This window comes from Hyaena hyaena, unplaced genomic scaffold, assembly GCF_003009895.1.
Source record: "Hyaena hyaena isolate Hyena2069 unplaced genomic scaffold, ASM300989v1 scaffold_299, whole genome shotgun sequence".
Classification (NCBI taxonomy): domain Eukaryota; kingdom Metazoa; phylum Chordata; class Mammalia; order Carnivora; family Hyaenidae; genus Hyaena; species Hyaena hyaena.
In genome coordinates, this window is record NW_024080930.1 from 324,173 (window position 1) to 338,286 (window position 14,114).

At 42.6% G+C, this 14,114-nt stretch overlaps 1 protein-coding gene across 1 annotated transcript in view; it reads right to left on the minus strand.

Moving 5' to 3' along the window:
• Positions 1–14,114, minus strand: part of THBS4 (thrombospondin 4) — a 45,756-nt gene that overhangs the window by 11,024 nt on the left and 20,618 nt on the right. Inside the window, exons 4-11 of the mRNA XM_039247477.1 lie at positions 11,033–11,141; positions 10,572–10,654; positions 10,190–10,241; positions 9,766–9,977; positions 8,152–8,289; positions 5,918–5,986; positions 4,028–4,180; positions 546–650 (exon numbers count right to left, since the gene is read on the minus strand). Coding sequence (XP_039103408.1) covers positions 546–650; positions 4,028–4,180; positions 5,918–5,986; positions 8,152–8,289; positions 9,766–9,977; positions 10,190–10,241; positions 10,572–10,654; positions 11,033–11,141 — 921 coding nt within the window. The remainder of the gene's footprint in view (positions 1–545; positions 651–4,027; positions 4,181–5,917; positions 5,987–8,151; positions 8,290–9,765; positions 9,978–10,189; positions 10,242–10,571; positions 10,655–11,032; positions 11,142–14,114) is intronic.

Genomic DNA, 14,114 nt, shown 5'->3' on the forward strand with positions numbered 1-14,114 from the left:
CATCTACATCTGACTTATTTTTCAGTTTTATTGATGTATACCTGGTAAAATTCTAATATATTCGAAGTGTACACTGTGATTATTTAATATACCTTTATATTGCGAAAAGATTCCCACCATTGAGTTAACACATTCAGCATCTCACATATTGACGCTTTGTGTGTCTGTGTGTGAGAACATTGAAGTTCTACCCTTTTAGCAAAATGCAATTAGACAATACAGTGTTACCAACTACAGTCACCATGTTATACATGAGATCCTCAGGCTTTATTCATCTTATGCCTGCCAAGTGTGTACCCTTTTATCAACTTCTCCATATTTTCCCCACCCTTGTGTACATCTGTCTTAGGTCAGACATGCTTTCTAACCTCAAGATTGACTGTAGCAGCCTCACTTTCCTGTTGATGGCTGTTTTGCTATATTTGAGACACAGCTACTTTCAAAATGCAATTTTAAATAGAACCCATAGGATCTCTCCCCCATATAAACTGTGGCTCTGGAAAGCCCACAGCAAAGGCAGTGTTTTTCTTGTGTGCCCTCCTTACCTTCTTGCAGTTCCTGGCAGAGCATGGCAGTTCTTCGTCAGGGTAACTGTCAATGTCCACATCCTTTCCACAGATATAGCCATCGCCAGCCCAACCAATGCCACACTGTGAAGGGAAAGCCCAGGAGAGGCTTGGGATGCTGAGCCTGGTAGGAGGCAGGTGGCTGAAAAGAGCCTCCGCTCTGACCCTGTGAATCCTTGCTAACCGTTTGCACATCCCCAGAAGGAGGGCCCAGAGCTACACCACCTTCTTGGGTAGGATTTTAAAACTATGATTTAAAAAAAATTTTTTTAATGTTTTATTTATTTCTGAGAGAGAGAGACAGAGAGTCAGTCAGTGTGAGCAGGGGAGGGTCAGGGAGAGGAGGAGACCCAGAATCTGAAGCAGGCGCCAGGCTCTGAGCTGTCAGCACAGAGCCCAACGTGGGGCTTGAACCCATGAACCATGAGATCATGACCTGAGCCGAAGTCGGACGCTTAACCGACTGAGCCAAAACTATTAGTTTTTGAATAGTGTAATGAATCAAAAGGTACAAAGGGAGCTATAGAGCGAAAACTCCTCCCCATTCCTATTCCTTTGACTCAGGCAATCCATTATTATGGATACTTCCACAGATACACCATGCACAAACAAATACACAGATTCTTGTTCTCCTTTTGACCTTTAGAACGACTGACAGCACCTATATCCACTGTTCTGTCCTTATTTAAAAAAAAAATTAAAAAGAATTAACATCATACCTTGGAACTTTTTCCGTATCACTCCAAGTAGATTCATGTCACTCTTTTTAACGGTCACAGATATATCATAGCCAAAGTGGTAGTCATGTGCCTTAATGAATTCAACCGGTCCTCTACTGATGGCTGTCTGGTTTTTAAAACACTTTTCTATTGCAAACAAGGCTACAACAGGTTATTTTGTACCTTTGTCATTCTGTACCCGTACTAGCTTCTTAGTGTGGAATTCCTAGTTCAAAGGGCATGTGTCATTTAGAGTTACCGTTAACCTGTTCTCCTTATGATTATTCAATTTCCTCTCCCAGCAGAAATGAGTACATGTGGCTTTTGTGGCACTTCTCTTACCACTCTTGAACCGTCGTCATATCTCTGATTTTAACAGTATTCTCAATCAATTTCCATCAAAAGAGTAACCTCCTGCGGTACTTTACCTTTATTCATGCCCTTTTAACAGAAGAAGATTCCCACAGGTGCAGGGCTAGGCCTGTGTGTTCTCCCCATCCCTGGAGAAGTCTACCCAAGTATCCTGTCGTCACCAGCCCTGACTTCACTGCCAGCATAAGAGACATCAAGAGTTATTCCAGGCGCGCCTGGGTGGCTTAGTCGGTCAAGCGTCCGACTTTCGCTTAGGTCATGATCTCACGGTTCGTGGGTTCGAGCCCCGTGTCGGGCTCTGTGCTGACTGCCAGCTCAGAGCCTGGAGCCTGTTTCAGAGTCTGTCACTCCCTCTCTCTCTGACCCTCCCCTGCTCACGCTGTCTCTCTCTCTCTATCCTAGAAATAAATAAAACATTTAAAAAAAAAAAAGAGTTATTCCGTATCAGATTCTGTAACCATTGTCTCCAATCCTTACAAGGATACTGCAAGGTCACTGTTACCCCATTGTAGGAGAGACAACCAGGCTCTCGAGCAAGGATGACTGGCAAACCAAGGACAAAAGAAATTATTCCATAAGTGGGGCCCTGGGCATGAGGTGGAACCTGGGGGCTCAGCCCAGGAACAGGACAGACACCTGCAGACGGGGCAGGCAGAACAGTGGAAGGAACAGTGAGGAAGAGGACCTGGAAAAGGACAGGGAACCAGAAAGGCAGGGAGAGGGCAGAGAGGCTGAGGAACAGAAGCAGGGCTTAGGGAAAATGAACTTGACATGAATAAACATGACATTTCCTGGCCTTGCTAATCAAAAGGTGATTGAAGACCAGTGACTTCCTAAGTGGCAGCCTGCCTCTTTTCAATCACCCATGCTCTCCTTCTGCAACCGGGAATTTAGAAGGCAGGAGGCCAAAGACACCCCACCCATAAGTGCCCCTATTTCCGTGCAATTGCTTCAGTGGGTCTTTGGAAGGCCTGGAAAGCCTGGCCATGGGGTATGGTCCTTGACTCATTTTAACGAAAGAAAAAAATTTCATCTAGGAACAGATACATTTTTAATGAGACATTTTCTGGCAGATTAAATTATTTTAGTAGTCACACCAAGTGTATTAATCCTTTACCATCTGTCATCGTGCCTTATTACAAATTCAAAAACATATTAAGAGCTCCATCACCCACCATCCAGGGGAAGTCATTAATTTGTTCACAGAAAATTAGGATTTAAACACAGATTTACACTCGCCTCTCAATGGTAATCAACATATCCTGGAACAGGACCTAGCCAAGTTGTGGGCTTTGTCCCTCGGACCCAGCTTGCTCCTTTCCAGGACCTTGTAATAGACTCTGTGCTGCCAGAGAGAAGGGGTGTTACTACATTTCTTCAGCTTCATTTTGACTCTTCTCATTTCTCCTGTTGGAAAGGCCATATGCTCCCAGTAGAAAATTTTGTTAGCATAGTGATAAAGAAGTCTAAGTTCGAGGTATAGAGAAGGAAGTGTCTCCCAGAATCCATCCTGCTGCTCAGAAGTGATCATCATGAACCTGTGAGTCCCAGAATCTGAAGGGCCACCTGCCATGGTCCTGACTTACTGGGAAGGAGAGACAAACAGCTGAAGCGGCTGATTTCTCACTGCCTACAAGCCCTGAAGACTCAGGAGCGGATGGCAGGAATGGACCTTCTTATTCACCAAGGGCCCAGCATCACCCATCTGGCATGAGATACATGTCAGCCGGTGACTGGCCTGCTCTCTTGCCAGCCACCTCCTCCCCAGATGGGCTCTAGAGTTGGGAAAGGCACAGGGAAAAGAGTGACCATCCGCTGAGCTATTCCTGAATCCGGGTGTAGGTGGAGACAGAAAAGTGCCCTCTGTCCCCTCCCGCTCACTGGCAGACGACAGGAGGGTTCTCTGAGAGTTTAGCCAACAACAGCCTACCACTTTCCTGCAACCTGCCTCCTGGAGCATCAGGCCAGATTCTGAGGAGAGTCAGAAAGGACAGCAGTATGCTAATAGGGTCCACGAACAAATAGAGCAGTAGATGGGAGGGAGGAAAGGAGGCTCCTTCACTTCTTGCTGCTCACTTCTTGGCCCTCCACAGAGGACACCTGGGGGTGAGGGCTCTACTGCTGACGTGCCTGAAGGAATAGTGTCAACCCATAGCCAAGAGAGAGAGAAAAGGCAGCTGATGTTTGATGGACTTCATATTGCTCTCAGTGAATTCAGCTGACTCTGTTACTATTATATTCTGTGTTTATCTCAGTTGAAATGTTTTTACTTTTGAGTACCTTTTACCTGGAAGCAACCAGAAACTGGGGAGGGGTTGGTGTTTGAAACAGAAGAGGCAAAAACCATCCAGCAGGTGACAGACAACTTACCACGCATGTCACATCCCCCTGCCTCTCTTCGATGCACTGTGCATTCACGCTGCAAGGATTCAGCTCAGGATTTCTGCAGCTCCTTTCAGTTTTGCATCCCCTCGTCTGATCACCAGTGTACCCTGGTTTGCAAGGCCCACAGCGGTAAGATCCCTGCAAAGATAGATGATGAGGCTGGGCTCAGAGCTGTGAGCATAGCTCCCACAATTCTGTCTCTTTTTGTATGTACTCAGTGATGCCAAGATTTAGGGACACTCATGCCTGCCTGTACTTTCATGTGCACATCTTGGAAGACTGTGTGAATGCCAAGGAAGACACCGCCAGCATGGAAGCTGCAGCGAGCCACGCAGGCATGAGGGAAGAGCAGGGAAGATGGACGAAGGCTGGAGTGAACCTCCATCACCAGGACTTGCCCGCTCTGCCATGGAAGACAAGGGGGAAGGGGCTGATGGTGTCAGCGAAGCCCTGGGAGGCACAGGGAATTTATTCTGTGGACAAGGGAGACGGTTTGATTGGAAAGCATGCTAGGGGGGAAAAAAAGCATTTTTTAAAAAACTGTTCCTTTGGCTTTTTAAAAATGGAGTGACAAAGAACAGTTGTACCGAGAAACGTCAGTGGCCTTGCACTGAGAATCCTTGATGAGGTAGGCTGCTGTGGAGAAGCATGGCAAACGAGCTGTCAGCCCCGCCACAGCGCCACTTCCACCAGCCACGACTTTTTTTTTTAAAACAGCTTTACGGAGATAAAATTACATTTCATTAAAGACAACCATGTCAACTACAGGGTTCAATGATTTTTGTCATTAACAACCTCTTACTGCCGACTCCAGTGGTCTTCCTTGATCTACTGGCCTCACTGGGTTGCTCCATTTGGTCAGTTCTCTCCTTTTCTTGGCTCCTGCTCATTTCCCTTGGCCCATTTTTGAGGTTCTCTGGAGTTCTACTTTCTAGATGGCTCCAATGTCTAGTTTTCGTCCCCCAGGGTGACTTTAGTTATTACCTTTATGTCAGTATCTCCCAAATCTGTATCTGCAGACTCACTGATAAGGCCCTGGTAAATACCTAAGCAGCAACAATCACTATATATTCCTAGGTGGCAGAGGATGTGGGTAGGAACACAGGCTCTGCAGCCAGACTGGAAGTCCTAGAAGAGGCATGGCCTTGGCCCAGTTACTTTTCTGGAGCTCAGTTTCTTCCACTGTAAAATGGGAATAACAGTGCCTAGTGACAAGGTTGTTGTGAGAACTAAAATAAAGGACTTGATATTTATAAAAGGTCAAAAAAATTTTTTATGATGTTTATTTTTGAGAGAGAGAGAAAGAGTGTGACAGAGCATGAGTAGGGGAGGGGGAGAGAGAGAGAGAAACACACACCCACAGAAATCTGAAACAGGCTCCAGGCTCTGTGCTTTCAACACAGAGCCTGATGTGGGGCTTGAACTCACGAGCTGTGAGGTCATGACCTGAGCTGAAGTCGGATGCTTAACCCAGTGAGCCACCCAGGCTCTATAAAATTGTTTTGCATACAAGGAAACTAGGAACCTAGAGACGGAATGACTTTCCCAGGGACATAAAGTTAGAAGTAGTCACAAATGGAATTAAGTAGTTCTCTTGTCGATGGTTTAGTGGGCCACACCTCTATCGTGGAATCAGTTGACAAGAACTTTCAGAAATAAAACCGTATCTAAATATATACACTTTAGACCTCCTAAGGGCGAAGCATTTTAATAAAATGACTTTTTAAGAGATTTATAAAAATAATGAGTGCTATTTGGGGACTGTGTCATCGTCAATAAAATGTATATTCTGAACTGTATAAACTAAGAAGCTCTTCCCATTTTTAAAATATAAAAATGTTTTTTTTAAAAACATCAGCCATGAAAAATACTTACCAGAGTGTTAATACAGATAGAGTTGAGAACACACGCTCCGTTTTGACACTCATCCATGTCAGTGCAGACCTAGTAAAGTTTAAAGACAGACTCCGTTTAAGCAGAAATGCAAGTAAATTTTGCTTTGTTTTGGTACTTTTGGCTAAAGACATGAATTTCAGGTAAAATGATAACAGGAGCGTCATGTTAGCCTCCTCACGCTTGTACCAATCTGTACTTAACCTAATTTCAAACGATAGTTGCTGCCTTGGGATTTTAAGTGTTGAGAAAACCCAACGTGTATGATTCATCTGTTCCCACAACCTTTTTACTCAAGAAAGTACTTCTTTATCCTGCTTGGCACTCGATGGACTTTTATATGAGGATTCCTAGCTTTCTTCAGTTCTTGAAAATTCTCAGCTTCCCTCTGCTCCTACACTTTCAATTCTTTTTTTAGAACTGCAATTAAGCCAATATTGGACTTTCTCATTAATCTCTCCTTTTGGCTCTTAACTGCTTGTTCACATTTTCACATATCTTGATTTTTCTGTGTTGCATTCTGGAGGATTTCTAGTTACACCTTCCAATCTATACATTCTCTGATAGCTGCTTGCTCATCGAGTTTTTAATGTCAATCATTACATTTTTCATTGATTAAGTTTAACCTATTTTTCAAAGTTGCCTTTTATTTTTCGCATTGCCCTATTTTTAAATTATGGTATCTATTCCTTCCTTTTCCTCTTTATCCTTTTGAATGGTTTTCTATTTATCATGTTTCCTCAGGGTAGCTTATTCATATCAATCACTATTTTTGTTAATGAACAAAATGTTTATGAACAACATATCTGTAGTACCCTGTTTTTGCATGATTCGCTGGCGCTGGGTTTCAGAGTCTCTTCACAAGTGCTATGGCTTTGACATGAGCCAGGGCCCTAGGGATTTTACCGCACCGGGGCTATCTTTTATGTAAATTATCTGGCTTGTATTTCCACATTATATCTGTACCATAGATTTGAAGCTCATAAGGGTATACAGTACCAACCTGGAGCTTTGATTTGTTGTGAGCAATATTCCTTTTGGTCAACCATGTCCCAAAAATGACATGAAGTTTCCTTGTTGGTTTGGGGAGCTGGTAGTTTTCTCATCTCCTTGTAACTGGGAAGGGTTCATGGCTTTATGAAGCGGTGTTAGATCTTTCTAAAGGTCCAAGACTACATCTGCTATATCCACACAGGTGCTAATATCCCAGATCCCCACTCTTAGACTGATACCCAGATCCTACCTCCCATGAGCATTAATTTGTTAAGTTTTAGCAGGGTGGCTCCCTTCTACTTGAGTGCAGTCTACCATATTACTGGAAATCCACTGGGCAGTGCTCCTATCTTACACAAAGCACCATCTATTTCATTTTGTCTATTTTCCTTGGGTTAGCCTTAGAGATTTTTGTCTTTGGAGGAAAGGAAGAAAAGCTTTGGGTCATTACTCTAATGGTTTCTTGTCACTCTTAGGTGTCCAGCTTGCCTTTTTTCTAGTCTTAAAAAATGATGCCCTCTAGAATCCTTTGATAGGCAGCTAGAAAATAATGAACCCCTGCCCTTCTTCAAACCTAATAATTTCCCTAAGGTAGTAAAATATATTTATAGACCAACCATTTTTAAGGGCTTCAAACATCAAAAAGAATTTCACAGTCAGTCAGTTAAATAATGGCCAGGATATAGTAGAACATTTGGAAATAAATGGAGACTGTCATAAAGTGCTCAAGTGCTCTATGGCAATTTATAGCTTATATGAGAAGAAGAGGGGTTTCCTCAGGGGATTATTTTTACTCTTGAAATCCTCTCATCTCTAAAGCAGCTTCTTATCAGCAACAATGACTCTGTAAAAGTGACCTAATTTTTCAAAGCTTTTATTTGTTTCCCTGATTCTCAAGTTATTCTGCAGGACAAAATGTTCAGTGGCTAACAGAGTAAGTCTGAAATCAAGCCACATATTTAGTACTACCCCACTCACTGTTTTCCTAGCAATACTTTATTATCCTGATTTAATGGCTTCCTCCCTGCTAGAGATTATGAACGTCTATACTCAGAAATGAGTTAGAAAACTTCCTCATTTTCTCCTGTGCACCATGGCATTCCACATGGCATTGGCTGTTCAAGGAGGTAAAGGGTTATAATCAAAGAGGTGGGAACAAACCCAAGTTCTTCTCTTGGTATTTAAGATAAAAAATGCATAGAAAGACCATAACTTCAGCCCACCTGCTTGTTTGTCTTGGCAAAACTGATCCCAACACCCTGCACCATGGGCCCTGTGAAGCCCACGGGGCAGGCATCACATCTGAAGCCAGGAGCCAAGTTCACACAGCGCACACCTGGGTAGCAGGGATGGTATTTGCACTGGGAAAAAAAACACACCAAGTCTTTAGCCACATGGAGAAAACACAAACTCTCATTCATCTATTTGGACACATGCTTATTTACTTAACTACCCATTTCTTGGTGACCAACATGGTAAAAGGATATAAAGTCTTCGAATTTCATAGTTACAGACAGAATCTCGGACACACACAGTATGAGGTTGCCTTTTAGTGGGCTTTGCTGTATTACAGAATAATGGCACAGCCAAGTGGAAAAGGTCCTTAATGATAATCAGTCTACCTCCCAGTGTAAATTCCCTGATATTCTACCTTGTAATTTAAGATCACTGTGAAAGGACAGTGTTCTTGGACCGCCTGTCAGCTGACTGTTAGATGAAAATCCAGATGCATTACTGAACCAAATTCTCAAATGAAAAAATTCTCGAGAAGACAAAGCCAGGGTAGCTGTTGTTTTTTCAGCAAGATGCGATCTATCAGGGTCTGTGCCTGCCTTCATGCCCTGTAGAGTCCACGGCTGTTTCAAGGCTCTTGGTAGTCTAGGAGATTGGTTCTGATTTTTTTTTTAACCGTTTCAACTAATGTAAAAAACATGACCACTTCCTGCCCTTTCAAAAGGAGGAAAATTCCAGCTCACAGATAAAAACCAGATGCAGTTCTGTGAAACATGTACAGATGTTTCTCCTACTGCGGGATTACTACAGACCATCTTAATTGTTACTACCTGGGAAAGTAATCAGCTGAGTGCTACCAGAAGCCTGCAGGAGGGAGGGAGGGAGCGTATGTATGCGTGTGTGTGTGTGTACACACACACACCTAAACTCTTCGCATGCACCCTTCTTTCTCCTTCTACTACTCCTCTATCTTGGTGGGAGGGGAAAGGCATTCTGGTGGCTGCCTTGCTACATACTGTAAACACTGCTTTGGGACCAGACTAACGACTGGCTAACCACGGTCTCGAAACAATCTCCTTCAGAGGCTTTTGCAAGCTGGCCAAACAGCCTGCATTTGCCGTATGTCTTTCTGGCTCCATCCCTTAGCACTTTTGGTTACTCATAGGACTTTTTGGTTTGAGATTCCCCTCTGCACTTCTAACCTGAAGGAGTTAGCTGCAATCCCTGAAATATACCCTCACACAGATCTTCCCCCTCCCACGTTTGCAGAAGTGTAGAAAAATAAAAACTGTAACACTGACTGCATGAGAGAAATAATCAATGTTGGGGTACAAATCTCAGCACTGTAGTGACATGGCCCACCAGAGCAGCTGGAAACACAGAGAGGAGATATTAGGACCACAGCCACAACCGGGTGTTATGCCTCCTTCCTCCTGCTGCTCATGGGGCCTCATGGTCTCTAAGGATTCAGGAGGGAGTAGTATTTATGTCACCTGGAGGACAGCCCACATTATCCCTTCATCATCAACCTGGCTTCCTTTCCATAAGCTGTAGGGTGTACAAGATACTTAGGGAACTCCTGTCCCGGGTAGCTGAACTTCTACCTCATCAATATCAGAACAGGTGATCCCATTTCCTGTGTAGCCCTCGGGGCAGGGCCCACACTGAAAGCCATCTCTGGTGTTGGTACATCGGACGCCGCGGAAACAGGAGTTGGAATCACAGCGGCGCACTGGGGGTGTCGAGGGTGTCGCGGGTGCTGGGGATGCAGGGGGCACCAGTGTGTTCGGGGTTGGAGACTGAAAGCTCAGTGGACCTAGAAGAAAGCCAATAATCCGCAGACTTTTTGACCACCAGAAAAACATAGCTGATTCAAAATGCAATTTGATTTTCCAATGAACTTCTTCCCTCCAACTCTGTGCCAAACCTCCAGAAACCAGAGTCAATGTAGCCTCACTCCATGGCCCTTCATCAGTTCTCACCTGCTTATCCAACCCAGGATGAAGCAGTTACTAGAACAGCACTTACCGCAAGCCTGGCACTCGGCTATGGTGTTTCGCAAAAATGATGTTTCCTTGACCTTTAGAAATGGGAAGGGAAAAACAGGATGGAAAAGGAGTGTGTGATATATAATCCAGGAATGAAAGAATCCATGTGTAGCAATCTAGTAAACATTTCTTAAGGTAGTGCTAATGTAGCCTTTGACGGCTCCAAGCAGAGCCATCACACACCTGTCCCCCACTTCCAGACCCCTTCAAACAGACCTCCAGGGTACTGGGTCACATGGGGCCACCTGAGGTCTGCCCCCAGGTCCGTCTCCCTGCCCTGCTCCCTCTGCACCTCCACTAGCTCCTATGATGAGCTTCTCTGATAGGACTAGTGATTTCTCATGCTGTGCCCTCCTTGTTACCTGCTGTCTCAGAAGATCCTTCACCTCTCCCAGGAGCTGATTGAGTTGGGTCATTTGCCCCAAGAACTGCCGATTAAAGTCTCCTGTAGCAATAGCAAAAGGCAAGGAGCATTCAGCCACTAACAGACATTGCTACCATGGCTCAAAAACAAACAATTTCCCAAGGAATCATGACAAAAACCCTAGGAGAGGAATTTAACTGGGGGTAATTCATCCAATTCACCTAAAAAAAATGATAATCATGCCTATGGCTGTTAGCCCAAATTCATGAGTGATAAAAATAAAAGTACAACGGAAATATTTCTTGTTCTGGACTCTGCCACAAGAGCTTGATTTCTGTAGACACCTCCCGTAGTGGTGCTCTACTGAAGTCTACCTTTCAGTGAGGGGACCTAACCCACTTGGGGGCTCAGGGTTTATCTGCATTGTTGAGGGTGTGCAAATTGCCTAAGAGCCCGCACCTGTGCTTGTGGTGGCCAGTGGCTCACTCTGCTGTAGGAAGCAGTCTTGCAGGCTGGCCGCCTGGAAGAGCGAGCCCCTCACCACCAGCTTCAGCTCTTCCAAGGAATCCTGGAAGAAATCACATTCATACCACACATTGCTGATGCTGTTAAAAAACCAATGTCCTTGCATACTCACACAATTTTCCTAACAGAGTAAGTAGCCCTGTATACTTGGACTCTGACACCTTGCATAATTTTGTGGCTTTGAGTTTTCCGAATACCTGCCAGCCCTATCCTTTTGACTGAAGCAAATATGGAAGTAGCCAAGAGCCTAGGAAAATGCTGGCATCCCATTTGCCTGAAGGTTCATCAAGGTGGCTCCAAGAAGAGGAAAAGCTTTTGCTTTTATGGTAAACAAGTTATTTTGTGGCAGGCACCTCTTAAGAATTGTCTGGAATTTATTTATGGAGTTTAGACTGTAATAAAAAAGACACTGATCGCAATTTTAAACGCTATTATTTTTAGGATACCTCGCTCCAGCTTTTAGCAAAGACCCTGATTTCCTTGGGCTAGGATGAATAAACAGTATATTCTATGACTATTAGGTATTTTCACATTATTGGTTGGTATCAATCATTCGTTTTTAATCACAAAGTCAATTTACTCACCACTTTATTTTGTAATTTTTAATCATACCCATTATTATATATTCATGACAAAAAAAATTTATGTTAACTGCCAGTGTAGTTATCACCCTTATTTTAAAAATGAGGATGTTCATATGTGGAACTTAAAATAATAAGAGATGAATATCTGGGAAGGTGGGGAAGAAGAGAGAGGAAAGAAAGCAAATCACAAGAGACTCTTAACAATAGAGAACAAACTGAGGGTTCATGGAGGGATGTGGGTGGGGGATGGGCTGGATCGATGATGGGTACTGAAGAGGGCACTTGTTATGGTGAGCACTGGGTGATGCATGTAAATGATGAGTCACTGAATTCTACTCCTGAAACCAATATTGCACTGTATGTTAATTAAAATTAAAAATAAATTAAAAAAAATAAAAATGAGGATACTAAGGATTTTCAGAGGAATTCTGCTTTCTAATTTAGCTAAGTTAAGATGTATGCGACACATGCTATGTAACAGATATGGTTTTGGACTTCAGGCTATAAGCTCTATGGAGGCGGGGCCGTGACTATTTTAACCACCAGGCTTTCCATAACACCTCGAATATACCTATTTGTTAGCTGACTGAATAAATAAGAAGGTGACTATGAAGACAGAACACTATAGACTCTGACAGTCTAAGGATTTAGAACTTTTGAAAAAATTCCAATGAGTGTAGTTTCTCATGACCTTGACATGGCTGACTCCTGGCTTTTAGAAACTGACTTATTTAGTGGCACACACTAAATTCTGAAATGGTCAGTGACACAATTTCTGACTGACCTTCTGATTATCTGGGTTATTTTGAGGATTCAGAAATAAAGTTTTGCGTATCTCTCTTCGCTATTTTTTTCTCTCTATAAAAATCTATACTAAATCTGACAATAAACTATTTGTAAAACAATAAATAAAAAAAATAAAAAAACTATACTAAATCTATATACATCTCTCTTTTTCTGCAAAAACAAAGTAAAACAAAACAAAACAAAACCCTAGCATTTTAGCTTTCTTGCAATTTCTGCTTGCAAATGCTTCCAATTCTCCAAGCACAAAATTCTAGTATCAGCTTCATTGTTTTTCTATTATTATGTAAAACTCAGCATTCCTAGTTGTAATGGAAATTATTGCTTATACCCAGCCTCTTTGTACAAAGGGCTCAGAGCAGCTTGTAACTAAAGCACATACAATAAACTAATAAGATAGAAATGGAAATGAAGATTGAGACACAGAAGATAACATTATGGGCCATAACAGATGAACATAGTTACTGATTTTGACTTCTACATTAATGGAAGGTAAAATTCAGGAACTATGACCAGTTATAATAAATGGGAAGGACAAAGAATGCTAGTTCTTTATAGTAAACAAAATATATTTCCTAGCACAAAAATTTAAAGGACATATATATGGCAATTTCTAGAGGAGGTGCCATGATATAATAAAAAATACCGTCAACATGTCATAAAACAGAAAAGAGGTGCTGGGACTGTTAAGGCCTCATGGAACTAAAAGGACTTGGCAGCAAGGTCCTTTTTGCTAGGACTGCTCTAATAAGACATGTGAAAAATGTTGTTCTTAGTGCTTGGCGTTTCCAATCATTCTTTTTCACTTTCATTAAAAATAGTAATATCAGGACAACTTAGAAGAAATGGACAAATTCCTAAACACACACTCACTACCAAAATTCACATGGGAAGAAATAGAAAACCTGAACAGATCCATAACGAGTGAAGAAATTGAATCAGTTATCAACAATCTCCCAACAAATAAGAGCCCTGGACCTGAAGGCTTCCCTGGGGAATTCTACCAGACATTTAAAACAGAATTAATCCCAATTCTTCTCAAGCTATCCCAAAAAATAGAAATCGAAGGAAAACTCCCGGACTCATTTTATGAAGCCAGCATCACTCTGATTCCCAAGCCAGACAGAGATCCAGCAAAAAAAGAGAACTACAGGCCAATATCCTTGATGAATACGGATGCAAAAATTCTCAACAAGATCCTTGCAAATCGAATCCAGCAGCATATGAAAAGAATCATCCACCAAGATCAAGTGGGATTCATTCCTGGGTTACAGGGCTGGTTCAACATTCGCAAATCAAGCAATGTGATCCATCATATCAATAAAAGAAAAGATAAAAACCATATGATCCTGTCAATAGATGCAGAAAAAGCATTTGACAAAATACAGCATCCCTTCTTAATAAAGACTCTAGAGAAAGCTGGGATAGAAGGAACCTACTTAAACATCATCAAAGCCATCTATGAGAAGCCTTCAGCTAACATCATCCTCAACGGGGAAAAACTGAGAGCTTTCCCCCTGAGATCAGGAACACGACAGGGATGTCCACTCTCACCACTGTTGTTTAACATAGTGCTGGAAGTCCTAGCATCAGCCATCAGACAACAAAAGGAAATCAAAGGCATCAGA